This window comes from Musa acuminata, chromosome BXJ3-3 (genome assembly GCF_036884655.1).
Source record: "Musa acuminata AAA Group cultivar baxijiao chromosome BXJ3-3, Cavendish_Baxijiao_AAA, whole genome shotgun sequence".
NCBI lineage: Eukaryota > Viridiplantae > Streptophyta > Magnoliopsida > Zingiberales > Musaceae > Musa > Musa acuminata.
The window spans coordinates 24,398,000-24,424,304 of record NC_088351.1 but is presented as its reverse complement, the minus strand read 5'-3'; the positions used below and the strand labels follow the sequence as shown (position 1 = coordinate 24,424,304).

Below are 26,305 nucleotides of genomic sequence, written 5' to 3'. Positions count from 1 at the left end.
CGACATTGTCCCGCACGTCTTGAACGGCGTCGCTCCGTATGCCTCAGGACGACAACCACGCGAAGGTACCCTCTCACCTCTCGAGAGCCGATTGTCGCGCCAAACCCGCGTACGGCCAACCCTCATATAGTAGTATAAAATCTTTAGCCAAGCATCCGGCCAGAGGAGGAGGAGGAGAAAAAGAAAAAAGAGAAAAGGAGATCCCACAAACCACTGACTTAATCATCGGAGGGACCAAAGTCGGAGAAGATCCGACGAATGTCTTTTCTTTTGCAGGAAATCGCCATCGTCTGAAGCGAAAGCTCCGCTCACGCCCCTGACGTCAATCCTCAGGGCAACAATTGACCGGTCTCGAGGACCAGTTGAGACGCCCGGAGATTCCCGACATTGCCCCATGGACCAAGCCGTGCCGACTCACTGTCCACGGTGTATTAGTTCATCAACATATTTGGCTCTAGAATGAGGGCCATGTCGTTGAAACGTCTCATGAGAGTCCTCCCTGAAGGAGAACAACTGGTCAATCACTCCCCCGTCGAACCCAGAGATCAGTCCTTCCCCGTCCCCAGAGACAGGGAAATCCCAGCCTCAACGCCAGATCGTTACTGGCGCTTGTTCAACGACCCGGGGTTGTCGCCCCCCGAACTTACCGCAGGACCCTCTGTCGTGTCGCCTGAGGCATTCCTCGGCCTGACTAAGCAAGTACAGGCAATGGCGGGGATGATGCAGACCCTCGTCCCACTCATTCCCCAGGTCATACGACTGACGGCTATCCCGACCGACTCGACTCGGCAAAGGCCAAGTAGGGAACAGGTCACGACAGGAGAAACCCGAGACAGAACGACAGACCTAAGAGGTTCACCTGAACATGACGCGCCTGCACCCCGCCAAGTCGCACCACCCCGCCCTGAACCTGACACCATATCGACCAACTTGGCGGATGGCTTAGTGAAAATGCAACTCTCCCGGGTCAACCATCACCTAGACGAGTTCCAACGTGAACTTTAGAAATCGCGGAGCGAGCCAAACGAGGGCAGCTCAGGCGGATCCCCCTTTATCTAGGAAATACAAGAAATGCTAGTCATAAGTGCCCAGCAAGCCAATCACGTGAGTGATGGCACGTGTGACTTGATACAGAATCTTTTTGCTTATTATATTTTGGCGTATATCACTTTATAACTATTGCATAAATGCATATATATTGTGATGTCCTTGGATTTGTGCAATGGGAATCGGATCGTGATGAGATCACGATAATGAGACCGATTCACCTTTAAACACATATCCTAAATAATCCCGGTCATAGGTTACTCGAGAGGGACATCGTGATAACCGGATAGACTGGTGTGCTATATACCCGTCCATATGATGGATGCAGCTGGTCTCATAGCTGCTCGTGTAGGGACACTAGGGATACAGTACAGGTGCTCATTGGAGAATGAGTTCACTGATTGATCCGCTTACGGAATGCTGGATGGTTGATGATGCCTTATTGTCAGACAGCGATTCCGTAGTCCTAGTGGTGTATCTGGTCCTTAGACTTGAGACACCAAGGATGTCCTGTATGAGTGCTCCACTCTTTGATACCAGACTTATAGGTTTGGCTGTCCCCAGATCTAGTACAGCTGGTCATTGGGAGTGGTAGTCGACCTTACGAGGGCTATTGAGTGTCAATAGAGGATCATCCACTCTCGGCATAATGAGAGGAATATCCCATGTGTTCTTGCTCAGACAAATCCCTGGCCAGGGTCATTCGGGTTGAGAGAGAAAGAGTTCTCCGGGAGAATCCGATTAGAGCGAGACTCGAGTAGAAACCGTATGGGTCTGACAGCACCATGCTCGATATACGGTCTCTGGGATATTAGATGGATGAGGGACTATAGGTACATGGTAACTGAGGACAGACAGGTCCAATGGATTGGATTCCCCTGTATCGTCTGGGGACTACGGCGTAGTGGCCTAGAGGGTCACACACATATGGTAGGCATTGCGATGAGTAGAGGTTCGGATATGAGATATCCGACGGAGCCCTTGTCTTATTGGATGCAGATCCAATACCCACTAGGGAAGGACCTATTAGGGTTTGATACGGGATCTCTATAAATAGGAGGGATTCACAGCCTCATAGGCTAGAGTCTTTGCTTGCCCTTCCTATTCTCCTCTCCCTCTCCACCTCAGAGTAGGCCTGGAGTTTTGAGGAGCGTCGTCGCAACCCTGCTGTGTGGATCACCGCTAGAGAGGAGGACGCTTGACCTCCTTCACCCTCTCCTAAGGATCTGCAAGGAAACAGGGATATACGATCTCCCTAGGTAACACAATCAATATACGCAGTTTTGTGTTTTGCGGATTTTTGCGCACCAATCTTCGCACGACGACGAACATCTTTTTGGGAATCGGGGATTTTTGTTTTCTTGTTCTTCCGCTGCGCATATGATGTCGCCCCCTACTGATTTCCCAACAGTGGTATCAGAGCTAGGTTGTTCGTGCGAATGATTGGTTTTGAACTGCGTGTATTGTGTTTAGGAAGAATTTTGACGTCAAAATCGTTGACGCAAAAGCGAGGAAGGGCAGCAACAGTTGCTGCCCTCGATCTGCATGCCTGCAGCCACCTGCAGCGGCAGCCGCAGTCGCAGCCAGGCAGCACAGCGCCGGCGCATGCGCAAGCGCTGTGTCTGCAGCAGCCGGCCGGCGGCCTGCTTGCAGCAGGCTTGCTGCCGGCGGGGCTGGCAGCCCGCGGGTAGAGGCGCCTGCGGCCGCTGAGCCCGCGGGTAGAGGCGCCGCAGGGCAGCAGCGCGGGCTGAGGCACCGCAGGGCAGCGGCGCCTGTGGCCGCTGCTCCCACGGGCAAAAACCCCGCAGGGGCGGCCGCCAGCGAGACAGCACCACCTGCGGGCGCTGACTCGCGGGCAGAACCGCCCGCGAAGGCGGCGGCGCCCGCGGGGGCGCCCACCTGCAGCGGCAGCGACCCCAGCGGGCGTGCCGCCCGCAGGCGAGGGCAGCGCCCCGCCCCTCGCCGCACAGGCCGCCGCCGGCAGGGTGGCGGCGGCGGCAGCAGCGAAAAGGGGAAAGGGCATTAGGGTTTTCTGGGAAAAAGACAGTTTTGCCCCTCGGAATTTGAGAAATTCCAGTTTCTGTCTTTTGTCCAAATTACGAAAATACCCTTAGGAATTGAGAAATTCCCTATATATCCCTGATTTCAGAAAATATTAATTAATTAAAAGGTTTAGTTGATTATTATTTTTATTATTATCTAGTAGTCCTACATGATGATGATTATTTATACATGTGATGTATGATGAGTGGACGGATGATCATGGACCGTGTGATATGTGTACTTGTGATTATTATTATTGAGGTCTGCGAACCTCCATTATATTTCTCGTTTATTGTCGGGCCTGCGTGCCTATGATTAAGTTGTAATCACATGAGGAGGCGCAGCGGGAGCGTGGATGCCATAGCGGGACCCACGAGACGGACGATCGTGATGCATGGAGATGCATCAAGATGTCGACGGAACCGACGAGGACGAGATGGACGATCACAAGGCATGGAGATGCACCGTTGCACACATAGATCTTGATGTGAGTGATTAGGCCTACTGGCTCGGGCCTAATCATATTAGGTTGTGGTCCATGATCATCTGGTGTGATTGCTTATACACATACTAGATATGTATATATATTTGCATGCGATGTAGATATATATTAAATATGCATATGTGTGACATGTCATATTAGGAGACCAAATCATAGAAACATCTCTCGATAATATTAAGTCGGTAAACGTGAGGCAATTAGATTGACCCACGTGGCCTTCCATCGTTATGAGTAGGAACCGAATCCCGGTGTAGGTTGAGTTGGTCGAGTCCCTCGAGACTCACCTATATCGCGATTCGCTATCTTGCTTACGACATAGAGATGTCACCGGTGACCTGAGGGCATGATATGCTTGGTCGAGTCCCTCGAGGGTATATCATCAAATCAGACTCATCTTGTAATGAAGGTGTTGACTTAACCGAGCATCATGGTTGGTCGAGTCCCTCGAGGCCATGGTGATTCGGAGGCCGAACAGGACGGGAATCACAAGGAGTTGTGATCGGCAAGAGTTGTCTACCTTTTAGGCTTAGTGTGATTGGTCGAGTCCCTCGAGGTTACACTAAGATGCTGATTGGATCCTGATCCCCACTAGAAGTCTGCCGGAGACTTCCGTTTCACGTGCTGAGGGTGTCGCGTGACTCGTTAGTAAAATAGTGGGAGCATATTAAGATAGAAGTCCATATCTTGATAGTTTATTTCTTGCAAAATCTGCATGTTATTCAATTTTGCTACATCTTTATTTTCAGAAAATGTCGCTTTCAAATCCCTTACGTGGCATACTTGATGTCAACCGCCTCACTGGTCCAAATTATACGGATTGGCTCCGTAACTTGAGAATTGTTCTCACAGCGGAGAAAATCGTGTACGTCCTTGACACAGTGATGCCTACGCCCGAAGAAGGGGCAAGCGAGGATGAGATCGCTCGCTACGTGAAGTACATTGATGACTCCACTCTTGCTCAGTGCTATATGTTGGGCTCTATGACTCCAGAGTTACAGAGACAACATGAAAAGATGGATGCCAGATCCATTCTCCTACATGTCCGTAAATTGTTTGAGGAACATGGAAGGACTCAACGATATGAGATATCCAAGAGCCTTTTCCGCGCTAGGATGACTGAGGGGACACCGGTTCAGAACCATGTCCTAAAGATGATTGAGTGGATAGAGAAACTCACAGGTCTAGGAATGGTCCTAGAGGATAACTTGTGTGTGGACATTATGCTTCAGTCCCTACCAGATTCCTTTTCACAGTTCATAATGAATTTTAATATGAACAAGCTTGAGGTGACTCTCCCAGAGCTCCTCAATATGTTGAGGGAGGCAGAGAGTACTATTAAGAAAGAGAAGCCAGTTCTCTACACTGGTGAGACCAGAAAGAAAAGGAAAGCAGAAAGGTCCCTTAAGAAGGGAAAGGGCAAGGGCAAACAAGGTAAAGCAAAGGTTGCTAAGAAAGACCCAACAAAGGACAAAGGCCAGTGCTTCCACTGTGGTAAAGATGGGCACTGGAAGAGAAACTGCAAAGAGTACCTTGCAGAAAGGGCGAAACAAAAGCTTGATGAAGCTTCAGGTACATTCATGATCAGTCTCCATTTGTCAGACTCTTATGATAACACATGGGTATTAGATACCGGTAGTGCTTATCATATATGTAATTCGTTGCAGGTTCTGGCAAGGCCTAGGAGACTAGAGAGAGGCGAGATGGACCTCAAGATGGGTAATGGAGCAAAAGTTGCTGTATTAGCTGTTGGCGAGGTCGCCCTACATCTGCCTAGTGGAGCTTTTATTGCATTAGATGCATGTTATTTTGTTCCTTCTATTATCAAAAACATTATCTCCATTTCATGTTTAACAGTTAGTGGATATAAATTTGTTTTTGAGAACAATGGTTGTTCGATATTATTAGATGATAAGATCATCACGAAAGGAACATTGCATAATGGTTTATTTATGTTAGACACCACTCCACATATCATGAATATAAATGTGTCCAAAAGGAAACGAGATGAGTTGAACAGTGCATACCTGTGGCATTGTAGGCTAGGTCACATCCATGAAAGAAGGATTCAAAAGTTGCTAAATGATGGATATCTAGATCCATTCGACTATGTGTCATATGCAACTTGTGAGCCTTGCATTCGTGGAAAACTGACCAACTCTCCATTTAGTGGAACTGGAGAGAGAGCCACTGAGTTGTTGGAACTCATACATAGTGATGTATGTGGACCCATGTCAACTCATGCCATTGGAGGTTACTCCTACTTCATTACATTTACTGATGATTTCTCAAGGTATGGATATGTGTACTTAATGAAGTACAAGTCCGAGGCCTTTGAGAAATTCAGAGAGTATAAGATTGAGGTGGAGAACCAGACTGGAAAGAGTATCAAAACTCTTCGATCAGATCGAGGAGGTGAGTACTTAAGTACAGAGTTTACTCACTTCCTCAAGGACCATGGGATATTATCCCAATGGACACCTCCTTATACACCTCAGCTCAATGGTGTCTCTGAAAGGAGAAATCGTACATTATTAGATATGGTACGGTCCATGATGAGTTTCGTTGACCTACCCATCTCATTCTGGGGATATACCCTAGAAACCGCAGCTTACCTTCTGAACAGAGTTCCAACTAAGTCGGTAGTGTCTACACCATATGAGATATGGAAAGGGAACAAGCCTGATCTTAAGGTTGTTAAGATTTGGGGCTGCCCTGCCCACGTTAAAAGACACAACCCCGATAAGTTAGAATCAAGGACAGAGCGATGCAAATTTGTGGGATACCCCAAGGAAACTTGTGGGTATTATTTCTATCATCTCGAGGACCAAAAGGTCTTTGTAGCTAAGAGAGCAGTGTTCCTTGAGAAGGAACACATTCTTGGTGGAGATAGTGGGAGAATGATAGAGTTGAGCGAAGTTAGGGAACCAAGCTCAAGCACCACTCTACAGCCCGAGTCTGTTCAGGTATCTAATACACAAGTTTCAACTTTACGCAGGTCTGATAGAGTATCCCATCATCCTGAGAGATATGTGGGACATATTAGAGCAGAGGATGTAGAGGATATTGATCCTCAGACCTACGAGGAGGCTATTATGAGTATAGACTCCGGGAAGTGGAAAGAAGCCATGAATTCTGAGATGGATTCTATGTACTCCAATAAGGTTTGGAACCTAGTTGATGCACCCGAAGGTATTGTACCCATCGGTTGCAAGTGGATCTTTAAGAAAAAGATCGGAGTAGATGGAAAGGTAGAGACCTATAAAGCAAGGCTAGTGGCTAAGGGGTATCGTCAAAGGCAAGGTGTTGACTACGACGAAACTTTCTCACCCGTAGCAATGCTAAAATCCATCAGAATTCTATTGGCTATTGCAGCACACTATGATTATGAGATCTGGCAGATGGATGTGAAAACCGTATTCCTCAACGGGAACCTCGAGGAGGAGATGTATATGATGCAACCTGAGGGATTCGTGTCCAAGAACTGCCCAGATAAGGTGTGTAGGTTGCTTAGATCCATTTATGGACTAAAGCAAGCTTCCCGAAGTTGGAACATAAGATTTGATGAGGCAATCAGATCTTATGACTTCGTTAAGAACGAAGATGAGCCTTGTGTATACAGAAAGATAAGTGGGAGCGCTATTAGCTTTTTGGTGTTATATGTGGATGACATCCTCATCATTGGGAATGACATAGGAATGCTATCCACAGTAAAGACTTGGTTATCTAGACACTTCTCCATGAAGGACTTAGGGGAAGCATCCTATATCTTGGGGATTAGAATCTATAGAGATAGATCCAAGAGGATGCTTGGCTTGTCCCAGTCCAGGTACATAGAAACCATTGTCAAAATGTTTGGCATTGAAAATTCTAAGAAAGGGCGAACATGGATATGATACCTTATGCCTCAGCAATAGGGTCTATCATGTATGCCATGCTATGTACTAGGCCTGATATAGCGCATGCTCTGAGTGTCACGAGCAGGTATCAGGCGGATCCAGGCTTGGAGCACTAGAAAGCAGTAAAGTGTATCCTTAAGTGCTTGAGAAGGACTAAGGATCTTTTACTAGTATATGGAGGTAATAGCCTTAAGGTTGAAGGCTTCACTGACTCAAGTTTTCAGTCTGATGTCGATGATAGCAAGTCGAATTCAGGGTATGTGTACACCTTGAATGGAGGAGCAGTGTGCTGGAAGAGTTCCAAGCAAGATACCACTGCTGACTCGACCACAGAGGCGGAGTACATTGCCGCATTAGATGCAGCAAAGGAGGGAGTCTGGGTGAAGAAGTTCATCACAGATTTGGGAGTCGATACAGATAGCGACAAGTCGACTTCCTTATATTGCGACAACTATGGGGTGATTACTCAAATAAGGGAACCCGGGTCTTATCAGAAGTGTTCTGAGGAGGTTCCAGCTTATAAGAGAGATCGTAACCCGAGGAGATGTAGCAGTGGAAAGAGTTCCATCCGAAGATAACATTGCAGATCCACTGACAAAGCCGTTGTCTCATTTTGTCTTTGAGCGTCACAGGGGTCTGATGGGGATCAGACACATAGGTGATTGGCTTTAGGTCAAGTGGGAGATTGCTAGTCATAAGTGCCCAGCAAGCCAATCACGTGAGTGATGGCACGTGTGACTTGATACAGAATCTTTTTGCTTATTATATTTTGGCGTATATCACTTTATAACTATTGCATAAATGCATATATATTGTGATGTCCTTGGATTTGTGCAATGGGAATCGGATCGTGATGAGATCACGATAATGAGACCGATTCACCTTTAAACACATATCCTAAATAATCCCGGTCATAGGTTACTCGAGAGGGACATCGTGATAACCGGATAGACTGGTGTGCTGTATACCCGTCCATATGATGGATGCAGCTGGTCTCATAGCTGCTCGTGTAGGGACACTAGGGATACAGTACAGGTGCTCATTGGAGAATGAGTTCACTGATTGATCCGCTTACGAAATGCTGGATGGTTGATGATGCCTTATTGTCAGACAGCGATTCCGTAGTCCTAGTGGTGTATCTGGTCCTTAGACTTGAGACACCAAGGATGTCCTGTATGAGTGCTCCACTCTTTGATACTAGACTTATAGGTTTGGCTGTCCCCAGATCTAGTACAGCTGGTCATTGGGAGTGGTAGTCGACCTTACGAGGGCTATTGAGTGTCAATAGAGGATCATCCACTCTCGGCATAATGAGAAGAATATCCCATGTGTTCTTGCTCAGACAAATCCCTGGCCAGGGTCATTCGGGTTGAGAGAGAAAGAGTTCTCCGGGAGAATCCGATTAGAGCGAGACTCGAGTAGAAACCGTATGGGTCTGACAGCACCATGCTCGATATACGGTCTCTGGGATATTAGATGGATGAGGGACTATAGGTACATGGTAACTGAGGACAGACAGGTCCAATGGATTGGATTCCCCTGTATCGTCTAGGGACTACGGCGTAGTGGCCTAGTACTTCCGTAGTCGATGAGTCGAGTGAATTATTACAGAGATAATAATTCACTCAGTCAGAAGGAGTTCTGACAGGTATGACTCACGGCCAGCTCGATATTGGGCCTAGAGGGTCACACACATATGGTAGGCATTGCGATGAGTAGAGGTTCGGATATGAGATATCCGACGGAGCCCTTGTCTTATTGGATGCAGATCCAATACCCACTAGGGAAGGACCTATTAGGGTTTGACACGGGATCTCTATAAATAGGAGGGATTCACAGCCTCATAGGCTAGAGTCTTTGCTTGCCCTTCCTATTCTCCTCTCCCTCTCCACCTCAGAGTAGGCCTGGAGTTTTGAGGAGCGTCGTCGCAACCCTGCTGTGTGGATCACCGCTAGAGAGGAGGACGCTTGACCTCCTTCACCCTCTCCTAAGGATCTACAAGGAAACAGGGATATACGATCTCCCTAGGTAACACAATCAATATACGCAGTTTTGTGTTTTGCGGATTTTTGCGCACCAATCTTCGCACGACGACGAACATCTTTTTGGGAATCGGGGATTTTTGTTTTCTTGTTCTTCCGCTGCGCATATGATGTCGCCCCCTACTGATTTCCCAACAAGAAAAGCCTGTACCCCTCAACTTCAGGCTGCCAGCTTTGGAGATGTACGACGGCGGCTCCGACCCTACGAAGCATGTCACCGCATTTCGAGCTCAAATGGCCCTCTATGGCACTTCCGACGCGTTAATGTGTCGGGCATTCCCAACTACCTTCAAGGGCCCGGCACGCGCGTGGTTCAGCCGGCTGCGCCAGTCCTCAATCTCATCCTTTGACCAGCTCGCCAGGGAATTCGAGCAAAATTTCCTTGCAAGCATGCGACCCCGGCCTTCCATGGCGACCCTGCTCACGTTATCCCGGCACGAGGATGAGACGCTCTCCCAATTTGTGACACGCTTTGCCATGGAAATCCGAGGATTTTCGGATGCTCACCCTTCTTTAATCATGCAGACATTCCTGATGGGGTTGAAGCCCTCGAGGTTCTTCTGGTCGCTGATTGAGAAGCCGCCAACGACTATCCCCGAGATGCTCTAGGGTGCCAACTAGTACGTCGTCGGCGAAGCACTAGTGGCGGGAAGGTGCATAGACGGGAAGAGGCCAAGGGTCGAACAACCCCGAGGCGCTACCTCGACAGTCCCGGTGCAATCCCGTCGGAGGCCCGACCATCCCGAGCCGCTACTCCCAAGGCCTCTGTGTTGGGAAATCTTGGGGGCGACATCATATGCGCAGTGGAAGAACAAGAAAACAAAATCCTTGATTCCCAAAGAGATGTTCGTCGTCGTGCGAAGATGGTGCGCAAAATCGGCGAAACTTAAAACTGCGTATAGAGTAGATTGCGTTACCTAGGGAGATCGTATATCCCTGTTTCCTTGCAGATCCTTAGGAGAGGGTGAAGGAGGTCAAGCGTCCTCCTCTCTAGTGGTGATCCGTACAGCAGGGTTGCGACGACGCTCCTCAAAACTCCAGGCCTGCTCTGAGGTGGAGAGGGAGAGGAGAATAGGAAAGACAAGCAAAGACTCTAGCCTATGAGGCTCTGAATCCCTCCTATTTATAGAGGTCCCCTATCAAAACCTAATGGGTCCTCCCCTAGTGGGTATTGGATCTGCATCCAATAAGACAAGGGCTCCGTCAGATATCTCATATCCGAACCTCTACTCATCGCAATGCCTACCATATGTGTGTGACCCTCTAGGCCCAATATCGAGCTGGTCGTGAGTCATACCCGTTAGAACTCCTTCTAACTCAGTGAATTATTATCTCTATAATAATTCACTTGACTCATCGACTACGGACGTACTAGGCCACTACGCCGTAGTCCCTAGACAATACAGGGGAATCCAATCCATTGGACCTGTCTGTCCTCAGTTACCGTGTACCTATAGTCCCTCATCCATCTAATATCCCAGAGACCGTATATCGAGCATGGTGTTGTCAGACCCATACGGTTTCTACTCGAGTCTCGCTCTAATCGGATTCTTCCGGAGAACTCTTTCTCTCTCAACCTGAATGACCCTGGCCAGGGATTTGTCTGAGCAAGAACACATGGGATATTCCTCTCATGACGCCGAGAGTGGATGATCCTCTATCGACACTCAATAGCCCTCGTAAGGTCGACTACCACTCCCAATGACCAGTTGTACTAGATCTGGAACAACCAAACCTATAAGTCTGGTATCAAAGAGTGGAGCACTCATACAGGACATCCTTGGTGTCTCAAGTCTATGGACCAAATACCCCACTAGGACTACGGAATCACTGTCTGACAATAAGGCATCATCAACCATCCAGCATTCCGTAAGCGGATCAATTAGTGAACTCATTCTCTAATGAGCACCTGTACTGTATCCCTAGTGTCCCTACACGAGCAGCTATGAGACCAGCTGCATCCATCATATGGATGGGTATATAGCATACCAGTCTGTCCGGTTATCACGATATCCCTCTCGAGTAACCTATGATCGGGATTATTTAGGATATGTGTTTAAAGGTGAATCGATCTCATTATCGTGATCTCATCACGATCCGATTCCCATTGCACAAATCCAAGGACATCACAATATATATATATATATATATATATATATATATATATATATATGCATATATGCAATAGTTATAAAGTGATATACGCCAAAATATAATAAGCAAAAAGATTCTGTATCAAGTCACACGTGCCATCACTCACGTGATTGGCTTGCTGGGCACCTATGACTAGCACTCCGCCCCTCTCGCTAAACGCATCTCATACCGAGATCTTCCTTCAAATCAGGGAGAAGGGTCTTTTGCGACCACCCAACCCCATGAAAGTTACTCACAAAGATCGATCAAAATATTGCAGGTTCCACCGAGACTACGGCCACGACACGGAAGACTGCCACGACCTCCAGAACCAGATCGAGGACCTGATCAGGAGGGGTCATCTCGGTCGCTACCTCAAGGAACCCCGAGAAGCGACCCCACGACCCATGGTGCCCGTCGAAAGACAGATCGACGTCATTTCTGGAGGACCGATGGCCGGCGACAGCAGCTCAACGGCGAGGAAGGCCTATGCTTGGAGCACGGTCGAGAAATACCCCAGACCCGAGCTTGAGCCCGAAATCACTTTCGGAGCCGAAGAGGTCGAACGTTCCCATCATGACGACGCTTTGGTGATCTCCATCCAGATCGCCAACGCTCGAGTGAGAAGGGTAATGGTTGACACCGGGAGCTCTGCCGACGTGCTGTACCTCGACGGGCCGAGGTGCGGTATTCCCCGATCGAAAAGCTGACCCTTGCGTTGATAAAGATGGCCCGAAAGCTACGCCCGTACTTCCAGGCTCACACAATCAAAGTCGTCACTGACCAACCGTTGCGACAAATCCTGTCTAAATTCGACGTGTCAAGACGAATGCTACGGTGGTCAGTCGAGCTCGGCGAATTCGACATTCAATACTCTCCTAAGAGTGCCATAAAAGCCCAGGTACTAGCCGATTTCATCTTCGATCTAACCCCTGAAGATCATGCAGATGGGCAGAAAGATGACAATCGCATATGGACCCTGCACGTGGATGGCTCAGCCACCACCGAGGTAGTCGGGATTGGACTTATCCTCAAGGGTCCAACCAGAGAAACCTACAAGAGATCACTCCGGCTACAATTCTGAGCCACCAACAACGAGGCTGAATATGAAGCGCTACTCCACGGCCTGCGTCTCACCCTAGAGATGCAAGTGGGCAACCTCGAGGTTTTCAGTGACTCCCAACTAGTGATAGGACACATGAACGGGAACTATGAAGCCCGAGACTCGACCATGGCGTCATACTTGGCAGAAGCGCAGCAGCTCGCCCGCCTCTTCAACTGGCTTTCGGTCACTCGGATACCTCGGGCCCAGAACACACAGGCCGATGCCTTGGCGAAGTCAGCTTCGACCCGAGGTCTGGAAGCAGTCCCGACAACCGAGTCCATAATGGCATCGATAATACCATCATACGACGTCGCCGAAACTCGAATCTCGCCCAACTGGATGGAAGAGATCCTTTGCTTCAAGAAGGACGGGACGAAGCCTGACAACCCGGTAGTCGTAAAACGGCTAAGGTGAGCCCAAGCCTGGTATTGCATAGTCGGTGGAAAGCTATACCGTAGAGGCTTCTCTCAACCTCTCTTACACTGTCTCGCACCACCCGAGGCCGAAACAGTCCTTGCCGAACTCCATGAGGGGATTTGTGGGGAACATATCGGGGGACGAACTTTGGCCTTCAAGACTCTCAACCAAGGGTATTACTGGCCAATGATGCGCCAGGACGCCGCATCGTACGTACAACGATGCCAACAATGCCAAAGGCACGCTCGACTGCAACACCAACCAGCGGTCCCTCTCACCCCGATGGAAGCGGCCTGGCCCTTCGCCTAATGGGGACTTGACCTCCTCGGGCCTTTCCCTCCAGCTTCAGGGTAACGACGCTTCCTCATAGTGGGGGTCGATTACTTCACGAGGTGGGTTGAAGCCGAACCTTTGGCCTCCATCACGGAAAAACAAGTTCAAAGTTTCACTTGGAAGAACATCATCACTCGATTCGGGATTCCAAGGGCCATCATCACCGACAATGGAGCTCAGTTCAACAACGCCAAATTCAAAGCCTATTACTAGTCGTATGGGATACAATTAAAGTTCAGCTCAATGGCACACCCCCAAACCAACGGTCAAACCAAAGTAATGAATCAGGCGATTTTAGAGGGCCTCAAGAAGAGGATCACGGGCGCGCACGGAGCCTGGGTGGATGAGCTGCCGAGCGTCCTATGGGCAATGTGGACAACCCCAAAAACTGCTTCAGGAGAATCTCCGTTTAGCCTCGCGTTCGGAATCGAAGCAGTCCTCCCACCTGAAGTGGTGTTTTCAACCTTGCGTACCTCCGGCTACGAACAAGCAGGTTCCGAGGAGGGCCTAAGAGCAAACCTGGACCTCCTCGAAGAAAGGAGAGCCGAGGTACACCTACGCACTTTAGCGTACAAGAAGGCCGTAGCTCGGGTATACAACTGCAAGGTTCACCCTCGACCAATCAAGGTCAGGGATCTCGTCCTTCGAAAGGCCGAGGTAAGCGACCCGACCCGAGCAAGAGGCAAACTCGCGCCCAACTAGGAAGGTCCCTATAGAGTCTACGACATGGTCCAGGAAGGGACCTACCGACTCGAAACTATGGATGGAAACCCCCTGCCAAGAACATGGAAAGCAACAAATCTGAAAAAATTCTACCCGTAAAAGAGTCGGGCAAGGCGCTCGAAGCACGTGTTATGGGAGAACATGCACGACCATAGCCGAAGCAAACAATCCGAAACAGGAATTCATTCATAAGAAAGTGCATACAATGATCGGGCAATACAAATCCAAGAGCTGACTAGACCAAAACCAAGAAAAGCAAATACAAGTCAACTTGGGGGAGGAGTTTCAGGCCCGTCATCGAAGGAAACACTCGCCGGCATATCCACGGCCTAGTCCGCGGGATGGTCGGCAAAGGGATCCGACTCCAGTTCCAACTCCGGATGACTCGGCCGAATGCGAGCACAAGCCACCCAATATCCAAACTCGTACGTCACCCATCCCGACCTCACTAGGCCGCGCTCGAACCCGGCAGACGCCTTGTACTCGACAATCGCCTTCTCTATCCGCTCAGGCAGCACCAATCGCTCCTCCTTCAGGGCCTCTTCAGCAGCCCAAGCGGAAGACTTGGCAGACTCGATGTCGTTTGGGAGCGTCTGCAATTCGTCGGCCAGCATCCGAGCGCGAGCTTGGCTTTCCTCCAGCTCGGCCTTCAGACGGCTCACCTCTTCGTCCAAAGCCGAGGCACGCTGTTCGACCATTGCCACGACCTCCGGGCCGAACGAGTTCCTCAGCTCCTAGTTCTCAAGGTGAAGGGCGGCATAAGTGTCCGATTGACGCTCGATCACCTACCCCGCGTCGAGGACTCGGTCAATCAGCACCATAGCATAGTGTTGACCCAGTACCGAGATTAACATCAAGACCCACGTAAAGTAGGTGGCGATGAAGGGAGGAACGCCACTACTTACCCAGACCAGTGACTTGGCCGCCCGATCTGCCAGCACCTCCGAAGTGGAGCCGTAAAGTTCCTTAGCCATGGCCAGGTGCAGCGTTCCCCGGATAAACTCCTAGGTCATCGGTCTGTCGGCCCAGATGCGATTGTCGGTCTTGAGGTCGGGCCAGCGGGTGGCATAGGGGGTTCCCGGCGCACCAGCAGGAAGGCTAGTCATGCTCGAGGCCCGGTACTCCTCGCCTTCCGACCGACCAACATGACACAAATCCCGCATCGACTTTAGGCACGCCGACGCCCTTTGGACAGGATCATCATCGGATAGACCAGCCGCCCCCCTGCCTTTGGCGCTCCTCGAGCCCTCACCTGGTGGAGCAGCCCTAGTTAGTCTCGAGGAGGTGCGTTCATGAGCGGCCGACCTCGCGGACACCTTTCGAATGGCAGTCTTCAGTTTCTTGGCAGGCTGACTCACGCTCGGAGATCCCGATGCTCCCCCAAGCGCGCCCCTCTTCGGGACACCCCCGGTCCCGGAGCCATCACCGCCCCAAGATGAGGCCGCAGTGTCTTTGGCATGAGGCACCTTCTTTATAGACTGAAGGTTCACCATTTCTGCAAAAACCCGGTGGGTCAGATAGCTCGGGACAAACAAACAACATACGACATAAAGACAACCATACCCTTAACAACCGAGCTCAACCCCGCCTCAACCAGCCACTTCTCGATCATCTCTCTGATTGCCCGAGAAGAGGCCAGAATGCTCCTCGGTTGATTTACATCTGCCGACTCCCCACCTGAAAGCAGCGGGAGGACATTGTCGATGGTGTGGGAAGTCCACTCGGTGCTGAAGCCCCACCCTCGACTACAATTGACAAAGAAGAAGCGGCTCTTCCAACCTTTGTTGTTGGAGGGAGCATCGCTAATCTTGAACCCACTACGGGCGGTTAAGTAATAACCACCCCGACCCCTACACAATCGAAAGCAGGCCAGGAACAGAGCCCTAGATGGTTTTATCCCGGCCACGCGACACTCCCCAAGGAAAGCCACCAAATAGCGCCAAGAGTTCGGCGCCATCTAAGATGGCGATATACCCCACTTACGGAGGCAATCCTCGATCACAAGATGAAGCGGGAATCGTAGTCCCACCTCAAGGGCACCCACCGTCAGCCCAAATCCCTGGGCAAACTGATCATACGACCGTTGACCCGGCCGAGGGGCAAAAAGGCTATAATCTTCCGGGATACAATAACGATCCCGAAGCTCCCCCAGAAACTCCTCGGTCACCACCGAATCTATATCATGCCATAGCTTGAGACTCGCAAGCAGGGCGAAACTCCCCATGGCCTCTAATGGCGCGACTCTCGGAGACAAAGGGGTAACCCCAGGGCCCTCGGAAGAAGAGGAAGAAGTCGAAGAAGAAGACGAGGAAGGCGAAGACATCCCGACCTCAAGTTAGTAGGGAAGAAGCCGGGTCACTGAACAGAACAAACAAGGCAGCGACGACCAGATGAGGTGACGACAGCTGAGCAAAAGATAAGGGAAACCCTTCTGGCGGAAGCTTATAAAGGGCGGGTCAAAGGCGATGATCGAGCTTTCCGAGGAGAGAGAGCATCGCGGCCCTCGAAACCATCATGACTCCTCGGGTTCCCCCAGATTCACCGGTCTTAGAGATCCCACCCGGAAACGTCCCATCACCCAAGGCCTCCAGCCAGAACCAACGCCGTTCTGCTCAGCACGACACGTGGCGCACGACTTCAAATGTAATGCGGTTTCCTGCCAGAACCAACGCTGTTCCACTCAGCGTGACACGTGGCGCACAGCTCCAAACGTAACGCGGTTTCTCGCTAGAACCAACGCCGTTCCACTCTGCGAGACACGTGGTGCACAGCTCCAAACGTAACGCGCTTTCCCGCCAGAACCAACGTTGTCCCACTCAGCGTGACACGTGACGCACAACTCCAAACGTAACGCGCTTTCCCGCTAGAACCAACATCGTCCCACTCAGCGCGACATGTGGCGCACATCTCCAAACGTAACGTGGTTTCTCGACTTGCGACCCGTCGGCCCAGTTTACCGCCCGAGTCGCTCCATATCGGTTCCCGACTTGCGACTCACCAGCCCAAGTCATAACCCGATTCGCTCCAGATCGGTTCCCGACTTGCGACTCGCCGGCCCAGTTTACTGCCCGAGTCGCTCCAGATCGGTTCCCGACTTGCGACTTGCCAGCCCAAGTCACAACCCGAGTCGCTCTAGATCGGTTCCCGACTTGCGACTCGCCGACTCAAGTCACAACCCGAGTCGCTCTAGATCGGTTCCCGACTTGCGACTCGCCGACCCAGTTTACCACCCGAGTCGCTCTAGATCGGTTCCCGACTTGCGACTCGCCAGCCTAAGTCACAACCCGAGTCGCTCCAGATCAGTTCCCGACTTGCGACTTGCCGGCCCAATTTACCGCCCGAGTCGCTCCAGATCGGTTCCCGACTTGTGACTCGCCGGCCCAAGTCACAACCCGAGTCGCTCCAGATCGGTTCCCGACTTGCGACTCGCCAGCCTAGTTTACCACCCGAGTCGCTCCAGATCTGTTCCCGAATTGCGACTCGCCGACCCAAGTCACAACCCAAGTCTCTCCAGATCGGTTCCCGACTTGTGACTCGCCGGCCCAGTTTACCGCCCGAGTCGTTCCAGATCGGTTCCCAACTTGCGACTCGCTAGCCCAAGTCACAACCCAAGTCGCTCCAGATCGGTTCCCGACTTGCGACTCGCCGGCCCAGTTTACCGCTCGAGTCGCTGCAGATCGGTTCCTGACTTGTGACTCGCCGGCCCAAGTCACAACCCGAGTCGCTCCAGATCGGTTCCCGACTTGCGACTCATCGGCCCAAGTCGCAACCCTAGTCGCTCCAGATCGGTTCCCGACTTGCGATTCGCCAGCCCAGTTCGCAACCCAAGTTGCTCCAGATCGGCTCCCGACTTGTGACTCGTCGACCCAGTTCACCGCCCGGATCACTCCAGATCGGTTCCCGACTTGCGACCCAACAACCCCAGACTCAAGCCCACGGTACGGTCTCTGACTCAAATCACACGGCTCAACCCTCTGGCCTACGGCCTATCAATATCGCCCTACCGGAGTGCCGCCCAGAAACACCTCACAACGAACCCTCGCAAAGAGTCAACACATCCAAGGTGTCTCGACCGAGGCCCGCCTCTCGTCCTCTTAAAGACCACATGGCACGCCTCGGCGAGGGGGGGGAGAAGTGATAAGGGACATTCTGGATAGTCCTGCCACGTTACAATCTGTTAGGATCAAGAGCACTAAGAGGGGGGGGTGAATTAGTGCAGCGGAAAACTTTCGATGATTAAAAAAGTGTTCATACGACAAAAGTGATTTCAGTAAGAAAGACGATTCGTAAATCACTTTAACTTTTAATTAAGTGAGATGCAGCAAAGATATAAATGCAGTTTGCAGTTATGGTTCAAAGCAGATAGTAGGCGCAAACTGAAATATGATATTCGTACGAAAAAACTGATTTACGTCTAAATGCTGATTCGTAAATCGCTTGATTAAGCGAGATGCAGTTAAAGCAAGGATATAAAGGCAGTTTGCAGTTATGATAGAAATCAAAACGTAAGCACAAACTGAAATATGATGATCGTACGATAAAACTGATTTACGTCTAAACGCCGATTCGGAAAGTGCAAAGCTTGAAACCCAATCGTATATGCGCAGAAAGCAGTAAGCTTTTGAGGAGGTTTACGGTAAAGATAATATGCTCAAAGTAAATGCAAACCGAGATTTAGAGTGGTTAAGTCAATCTTGACCTACTCCACTTTTGGCTTCCTCCACCGACGAGGTCACCAACGTCAACTAGAGGCCTTCCTTCAATAGGCGAAGGCCAACCACCCTTTTACAGTTTCACTCCTTTTGACAGGCTTAGGAGACAACCCTTACAGAATTTCCTTTCCTCTCTTAACAGATTAGAACTTGGAAGAAAAGAGGAAGAAGAACTTTCAACTAATACAACACTTTTGAACTCTAAAAATCACAAAGTAAAATCAGAATTTCGGTGGTTTCTGTGTGCCCTTTCAGTGCTGAAAGGGTGGGGTATTTATATGCCCCAACCTAGTTTGAATTTGGAGCTCAAAACTATCAATTCCTAGAATTCCGGGATCTGACGGTTGCACCGCCTAGCAGAGCTCGAAGACTGAGCCTCTGGGCGGTGCCACCTCCTGTCAGGGGCAGTTGCACCTCCTACCAGAGCTCGAAGACCGAGCTTAGGCGGTGCCACCGCCTAAATGAGGCGGTTGCACCGCTCAGCCAGAGCTCGGAGACCGAGCCCAAGCGGTGCCACCTCCTGTCAGGGGCGGTTGCACCGCCCAGTCTCGCTCGGAGACTGAGCCCAGGCGGTGCCACCGCTTGGCTTGTTCGGTTCAACCGCCTGGTAGAAATCAAGGTCCGAATGGGTTGATCCATTCGACCCAATTTAGGTTTTTCAAGGGCCAAATTGCCCCAAGATTAAGTTAATGGGATCAACTCCCATTTCCAACTTAATCATTGTGCTAACTATGATATTTCCTAAGACATTTACTGCAACTTGCTTCGGTGCGTCAATCGCTTCTTCCGGCGAGCTTCCGACGAACTTTCGTCGATCATCCGATGAACCCTCGGTGATGCTCCTGCGGACTTCCGGCATACTCCTGGACTTGCGACGATCCACTTGGCAAGTTCTGACGAGCTTCTTTGGCAAGCTCATGGACTTCTCGGATTTGTTCCCGCAGAACCTCCAACGACTGTCCGAACTTTCGTCGAACCCTCGAACTCCCAACGTGATCATTGTCTTGACTCCGACACAACTCCTGCTGCATATAGATTAGATAACAAATGATAATTGACTTCATCATCAAAATTCGAGATTTAACAATCTCCCTCTTTTTGATGATGACAATCAATTGATAATGGAGTTAAAATGTCATACTTGAGATAAGTCATTCTTGAATTCAAAACCTTTGAATTCAAGAGACATATTAATAAGTTAAAATCATTTAAACTTATCAATACTCCCATCATGATGTTTCTCTCTGAAGATGATGTCAAGGCTTGACATTCATTTTCAAATTTTACATAACAAGTTTGAATAATGGTAATAGTAGCAATTCATCATATTGTAAGATATCAACATGTAAAACTGCGAAGTAAGATTTTGATATCATTACATGATACAAACAAGGCATAATGCAAATCATAGCAATTATAGCATCAATTCATATATCTCTTGGTGATGCAAGCATGACATTAATACTCATATATTTCTCCCCCTTTGTCATCAACAAAAAGTGTGGTAATTATGATACCAGGAGAACAATATAAGCAAATTTGAGCATAAGTGTGATAGTTGTTCATGCCTTTACTAGGTTCATGTTATTTTCCAATAGTAAGTGATAGGAAATCAATTATACAAGCATATAAAGGAAAGCATGATATGTAGATTGCTTTGAATACTTCTTCCTTTTTATTTGTTATAATCTTTTTGCATGAAGGAGGAAGGCTATTTGTGATACCAGCTATTTGTGAGTTTACTTTGAGTGAAGTTAAAATCGATGAGAGATTAAATCATGCTTCATTTTTACAAAGATCAAGATATGTATGTGAAACAAATCTTTGCAAGTAAAAACACTATCATCCATATTTCAAGATGGAATTTATAAGCAGGAATCATTTCATCAAATCCATTTCAGAAAAATATAAGTGTATGAGAAAATCCGATTGTTAGGATACCAATTGTTAAGCGAATCCGAAAATAAAATTAACACTTTCATGCATTCGGACAAGACTATGCTATAGATTTTCAAATACAATCATGAAGACAAAACATGCTTATTGTTATGAAAATTTTTGTATTCAACACATAATTTCCAGCATGTTATTTAGGCATGTAATGGCAATCAAGTGATTTGATCATTCAATAATGTCCGAAAACTAATTTTAACTAGTTTATGTATTCGGACACATCAACATTCCTAATTCTCTTCTTATGAAATCAAATTGTTCTTCACTTAGAGGTTTTGTAAAAATATCAGCTAGTTGATGTTTAGTATCAATGAACTCTATGATTACATCATGATTAGTAACATGATCTCGTATAAAGTGATGTCAAATATCAATATGTTTTGTTCTTGAGTGTTGTATAGGATTCTTCGTTAAGCATATATTACACTTGTGTTATCACATTTAATGGGAATATTTTTAAGATGAACTTTATAATATTCTAAGGTGTTTTTCATCCATACAACTTGTGCACAACATGCACTTGCTGCAATATATTTAGCTTCGGTTGTTGATAGTGCAACCGAGTTTTGTTTCTTAGATGACCAGGAAACAAGGGCATGTCCTAAAAATTGACATGTTCCTAATGCGCTTTTTCTATCTAGTCTATAACCAGGAAAGTCCGCATCAGCATAAGCAATTAACTCCAGATTCTTTGATTTTGGGTATCATAATCCTAGATTTGTGGTACCATTAAGATATCTAAGTATTCTTTTAACTGCTTTGAGATGAGATATCTTAGGGTTTGATTGAAATCTAGCATAAAGTCCTACACTGAACATGATATCTGGTCTAGTTGCACTGAGGTAAAGTAAACTTCCTATCATGCCCCTATAAGTTTTTTGATCGAAGCTTTCTCCACTTTCATCAATTTTTAACTTGGTGGAGGTGCTCATAGGAGTGTTAATAGCTTTTGAGCTATTCATATTAAACTTTTTTAGCAAATTCATAGCATATTTAGTTTGACTAATAAAGATGCCATTGCTTAGTTATTTGATTTGTAAGCCTAAGAAGAATGTTAATTCTCCCATTAAACTCATTTCGAATTCAAGACTCATAGATTTAGCAAAAGATTCATAAAGAGATTCATTCGTAGAACCAAAGATAATATCATCAACATAAATCTGAACAATGAGAAAATTATTTTCAAAATTCTTGATGAACAATGTAGTATCAACCTTGCCTTTTGTGAAATTATTTTCAATAAGAAAAGAACTAAGTCTCTTATACCAAGCCCTCGGAGCTTGTTTTAAACCATATAGAGCTTTAGTTAATCTAAACACATGATTAGGGAGGCTATTATTTTCAAATCCAGGAGGTTGTTCAACATAGACTTCTTCGGAAATAAAGCCATTAAGAAAAGCACTTTTAACGTCCATTTGAAACAACTTAAAATTATTACTACTAGCGTAGGCAAGGAGCATCCTTATGGCTTCTAATCGAGCCACAAGAGCGAAGGTTTCTTCGTAATCGATACCTTCTTCTTGGTTGAAACCTTTGGCCACTAATCTAGCCTTGTTTCTAACCACGATATCATATTCATCTTGCTTGTTTCTAAAAACCCATTTAGTACCAATAACTAAATGGTCATTTGGCCTAGGAACAAGCTTCCACACATCATTTCTCTCAAATTGATTTAATTCATCTTGCATTGAAATAATCCATGAATCATCTTTCATGGCTTTGTCAACACATTTGGGTTCAATTTGGGAGAGAAAAGCGGCGTTGGAACAAAATTTTTTAAGAGAAGAACATGTTTGAACCCCCTTTGATGTGTCTCTTAAGATTAGCTCCTTAGGATGAACATCTACATACTTCCAATCCTTGGGTAAGGATGTTTCGGAAGTGGATGCATCCAAGTTGCTAGTTGGAGACGGGGTTTTATTTAAATTCAAGGAATCAAAATTAACATCATCATCAAAATCATTTTTCCTGATTTCGGAAATCTCATTGAAGACAACATGAATGGATTCTTCAATAATTAAAGTTCTTTTATTGAAGATACGAAAAGCTTTAGAAATCGAAGAATAACCAAGAAAGATTCCTTCATCAGATTTAACATCAAATTTTCCTAAGTTATCTTTTTCATTCAAGATAAAACACTTACACCCAAAGACTTTAAAATATGAAACATTGGGTTTTTTGTTGTTCCATAACTCATAGGGAGTTTTGGTGAGTAAGGGTCTTACTAGAACTCTATTCAAAATATAGCATGTAGTGTTTATGGCTTCGGCCCAAAAATATTTGGGTAGGCTATGTTCATTCAACATGGTTCTTGCCATTTCTTGTAAATTTCGATTTTTTCTTTCTACTACTCCATTTTGTTGAGGATTTCTAGGAGTAGAGAAATTATGGTTATATCTATTGAGTTCACAAAATTCTTGGAAATCATGGTTTTGAAATTCACCACCGTGATCACTTCTAATTGACGAAATCATAGAACCCTTCTCATTTTGAACAAGTTTACAAAACTTGGTAAAATATCTAAAGCATTCATTTTTCTGTTTTAAGAAGTAAGTCCATGTGTATCTGCTATAGTCATCCATAATAACAAAGGCGTATTTGCTATCTCCTAGGCTTGATGTAGAGATTGGTCCGAACAAGTCCATATGGATCAATTGTAAGGGCCTAGAGGTGCTTATTTGATTCTTAGATTTGAAACTACCCTTAATTTATTTACCTAATTGGCAAGCATCACATACATTTTCTTTGATGAACTTGATATGAGGAATTCCTCTTACAAGTTCTTTAGATGATATTTGAGTGATTAGTTTCATGCTAGCATGACCTAATCTTCTATGCCATAGCCAAGCATCCTCATTCAAAACCGAAAAACACATTTCATTACACAAATCATTGATGTCAATAGTGTATACGTTATTTTATTTTAATGCAATCATAGACGTGTTTTTGTGTGGTTTTCAATGATGCAAGCATTAGATTCGAATCTGACAATATATCCTTTATCACATAATTGACTAATGCTCAAGAGGTTATGTTTTAAACCATCAACTAACAAAACATCTTTGATAAAGAAGTTGGATTTGTTACCTATGGTTCCTTTGCCAATGATTTTACCCTTGTTGTTGTCTCCGAATGTGACATAGCCTTCGTCTATGCCAGTGAGCTTAGAGAATTGAGATGGATCTCCGGTCATATGCCTTGAGCATCCACTATCAAGGTACCATCTCTTGCTCCTAGCTTGCGATGGTATAGGTTTCTACAAGAAATGATGATCTTTAGGTACCCATTTGCTTTTGGGTGCCTAAAAAATAGATCTACATTGTTTATCATTTTACATAGAATTTATCATGGTTCCTTTAGGAACCCAAATTAATTTGTTCGGACTAATTTTCTTGAATGGACAATAATGTGTTTTGTGTCCAAGTTTGCAACAAAAGTTGCATTTGCTTTGGTGTCGAACATGTAAGATGGGGCCTTTCATGAAGGTGGTTGGATTTTGGTGAGGACTTCTCACAAATCCGATTCCACTTCTTTTGGGAACGTGACCCTTGTTTGCAAGGATCATGTTCAAGGACTTGCTACCAACCTCGAATTTCTTCAAGGTGTCCTTAAGTAGCAAGTTTTCCTTTTGGAGAGTTTTTAGATCATGGCATTTTATGTATGAACCTAAACTATCATGATATTCAGTTTTTAACTTATCAAAATTATAAGTAAGACTATCATGCTCCTTTTTTAGCAATTTATATTTTCTACTAATAATCTTACATTCATCAAATAAGTCATGGAAGGCATTTAATAATTCATCAAATGATAAATCTGCATCTATTAAATTCGTTACCTCCTCTCCGATGGCCATTAAGGCGTAATGAGCAACTTACTCGGTGTTGGACTCCTCTTCTTCGGACGCGCTCGAGTCATCCCACGTTGCTTTGAGTGCCTTCTTCTTTGATGTTCTCTTTTTGACTTGGGGACAATCACTTTTGTAGTGTCCCGGCTTTTTGCACTCGTAGCAAATAACTTGGTTCTTCTTTGGTTCAAGTTTATTTTTTGTGTCATTCTTAAACTTGTTTCTTTTAATAAAATTTTTAAAATTTCTTATTAGAAGTGCCAAGTCATCGTCACAGTCCTCATCACTTGAGTTTTCTCTCAAGTGGTCTTCTGAAGTTCTAAGTGTCATATCCTTCCTGTTCTTTGGAAGGATGTCTTCTTGCTCTTCATGAGCTTTGCAAGTCATCTCGTAGGTCATTAATAACCCGATTAGTTCTTCAAGAGGGAAGTTGTTTAGATCTTTCGTCTCTTGAATAGCAGTGACTTTAGGATCCCAACTCTTAGGAAGAGATCTTAGAATCTTATTTACGAGCTCAAAATCCGAAAAACTTTTTCCGAGTCCTTTTAGACCGTTGACGACATCCGTGAAACGGGTAAACATGTCGCCAATAGTCTCACTCGGTTTCATCCGGAAAAGTTTGAAAGAATGTAACAAAAGATTGATTTTTGACTCTTTCACTCTACTTGTGCCTTCATGAGTCACTTCGAGTGTGTGCCAAATATCAAATGTAGTTTCACAAACCGAAACACGGTTGAACTCGTTTTTATCAAGTGCACAAAATAAGGCATTCATAGCCTTTGCATTAAGAGCGAAAGTCTTCTTCTCCAATTCATTTCAATCGATCAACGGAAGAGAAGACTTCGAAAATCCATTTTCGACAAGATTCCAAAGTTCAAAATCCATAGAAATAAGAAAGATCCTTATTCGGGTCTTCCAATAGGTGTAGTCCGTCCCATTGAACATGGATAGACGTGTAATAGAATGGCCCTCTTGGTTTCCGGCGTATGCCATCTCTCTTAGGTTTTAATCCGTTTGAGAGTTAACCCCGCTCTGATATCAATTGTTAGGATCAAGAGCACTAAAAGGGGAGGGTGAATTAGTGCAGCGAAAAACTTTCGACGATTAAAAAAGTGTTCGTACGATAAAAGTGATTTCAGTAAGAAAGCCGATTCGTAAATCACTTTAACTTTTGATTAAGCGAGATGCAACAAAGATATAAATGCAGTTTGCAGTTATGGTTCAAATCAGATAGTAGGCGCAAACTGAAATATGATATTCATACGAAAAAACTGATTTACGTCTAAATGTTGATTCGTAAATCACTTGATTAAGCGAGATGCTGTTAAAGTAAGGATATAAAGGCAGTTTGCAGTTATGATAGAAATCAAAACGTAAGCGCAAACTGAAATATGATGATCGTACGATAAAACTGATTTACGTCTAAACGCCGATTCGGAAAGTGCAAAGCTTGAAACCCAATCGTATATGCGCAGAAAGCAGTAAGCTTTTGAGGAGGTTTGCAGTAAAGATAATATGCTCAAAGTAAATGCAAACCGAGATTTAGAGTGGT

The 26,305-nt window shown here is 46.5% G+C and overlaps 2 protein-coding genes across 2 annotated transcripts; both read left to right on the top strand.

Annotated features, from left to right (window-relative positions):
* Positions 1 to 11,812: 11,812 nt before the first annotated feature.
* On the top strand, positions 11,813 to 12,373 carry LOC135632502 (uncharacterized). The gene has a single exon (XM_065141107.1). It carries the CDS (start codon positions 11,813 to 11,815, stop codon positions 12,371 to 12,373), a length of 561 nt encoding a protein of 186 aa, XP_064997179.1.
* Positions 12,374 to 13,761: 1,388 nt separating this feature from the next.
* On the top strand, positions 13,762 to 14,220 carry LOC103974082 (uncharacterized). The gene has a single exon (XM_009388830.2). The coding sequence runs from the start codon at positions 13,762 to 13,764 to the stop codon at positions 14,218 to 14,220; it is 459 nt and encodes a 152-aa protein (XP_009387105.2).
* The last annotated feature ends 12,085 nt before the right edge of the window (positions 14,221 to 26,305 follow it).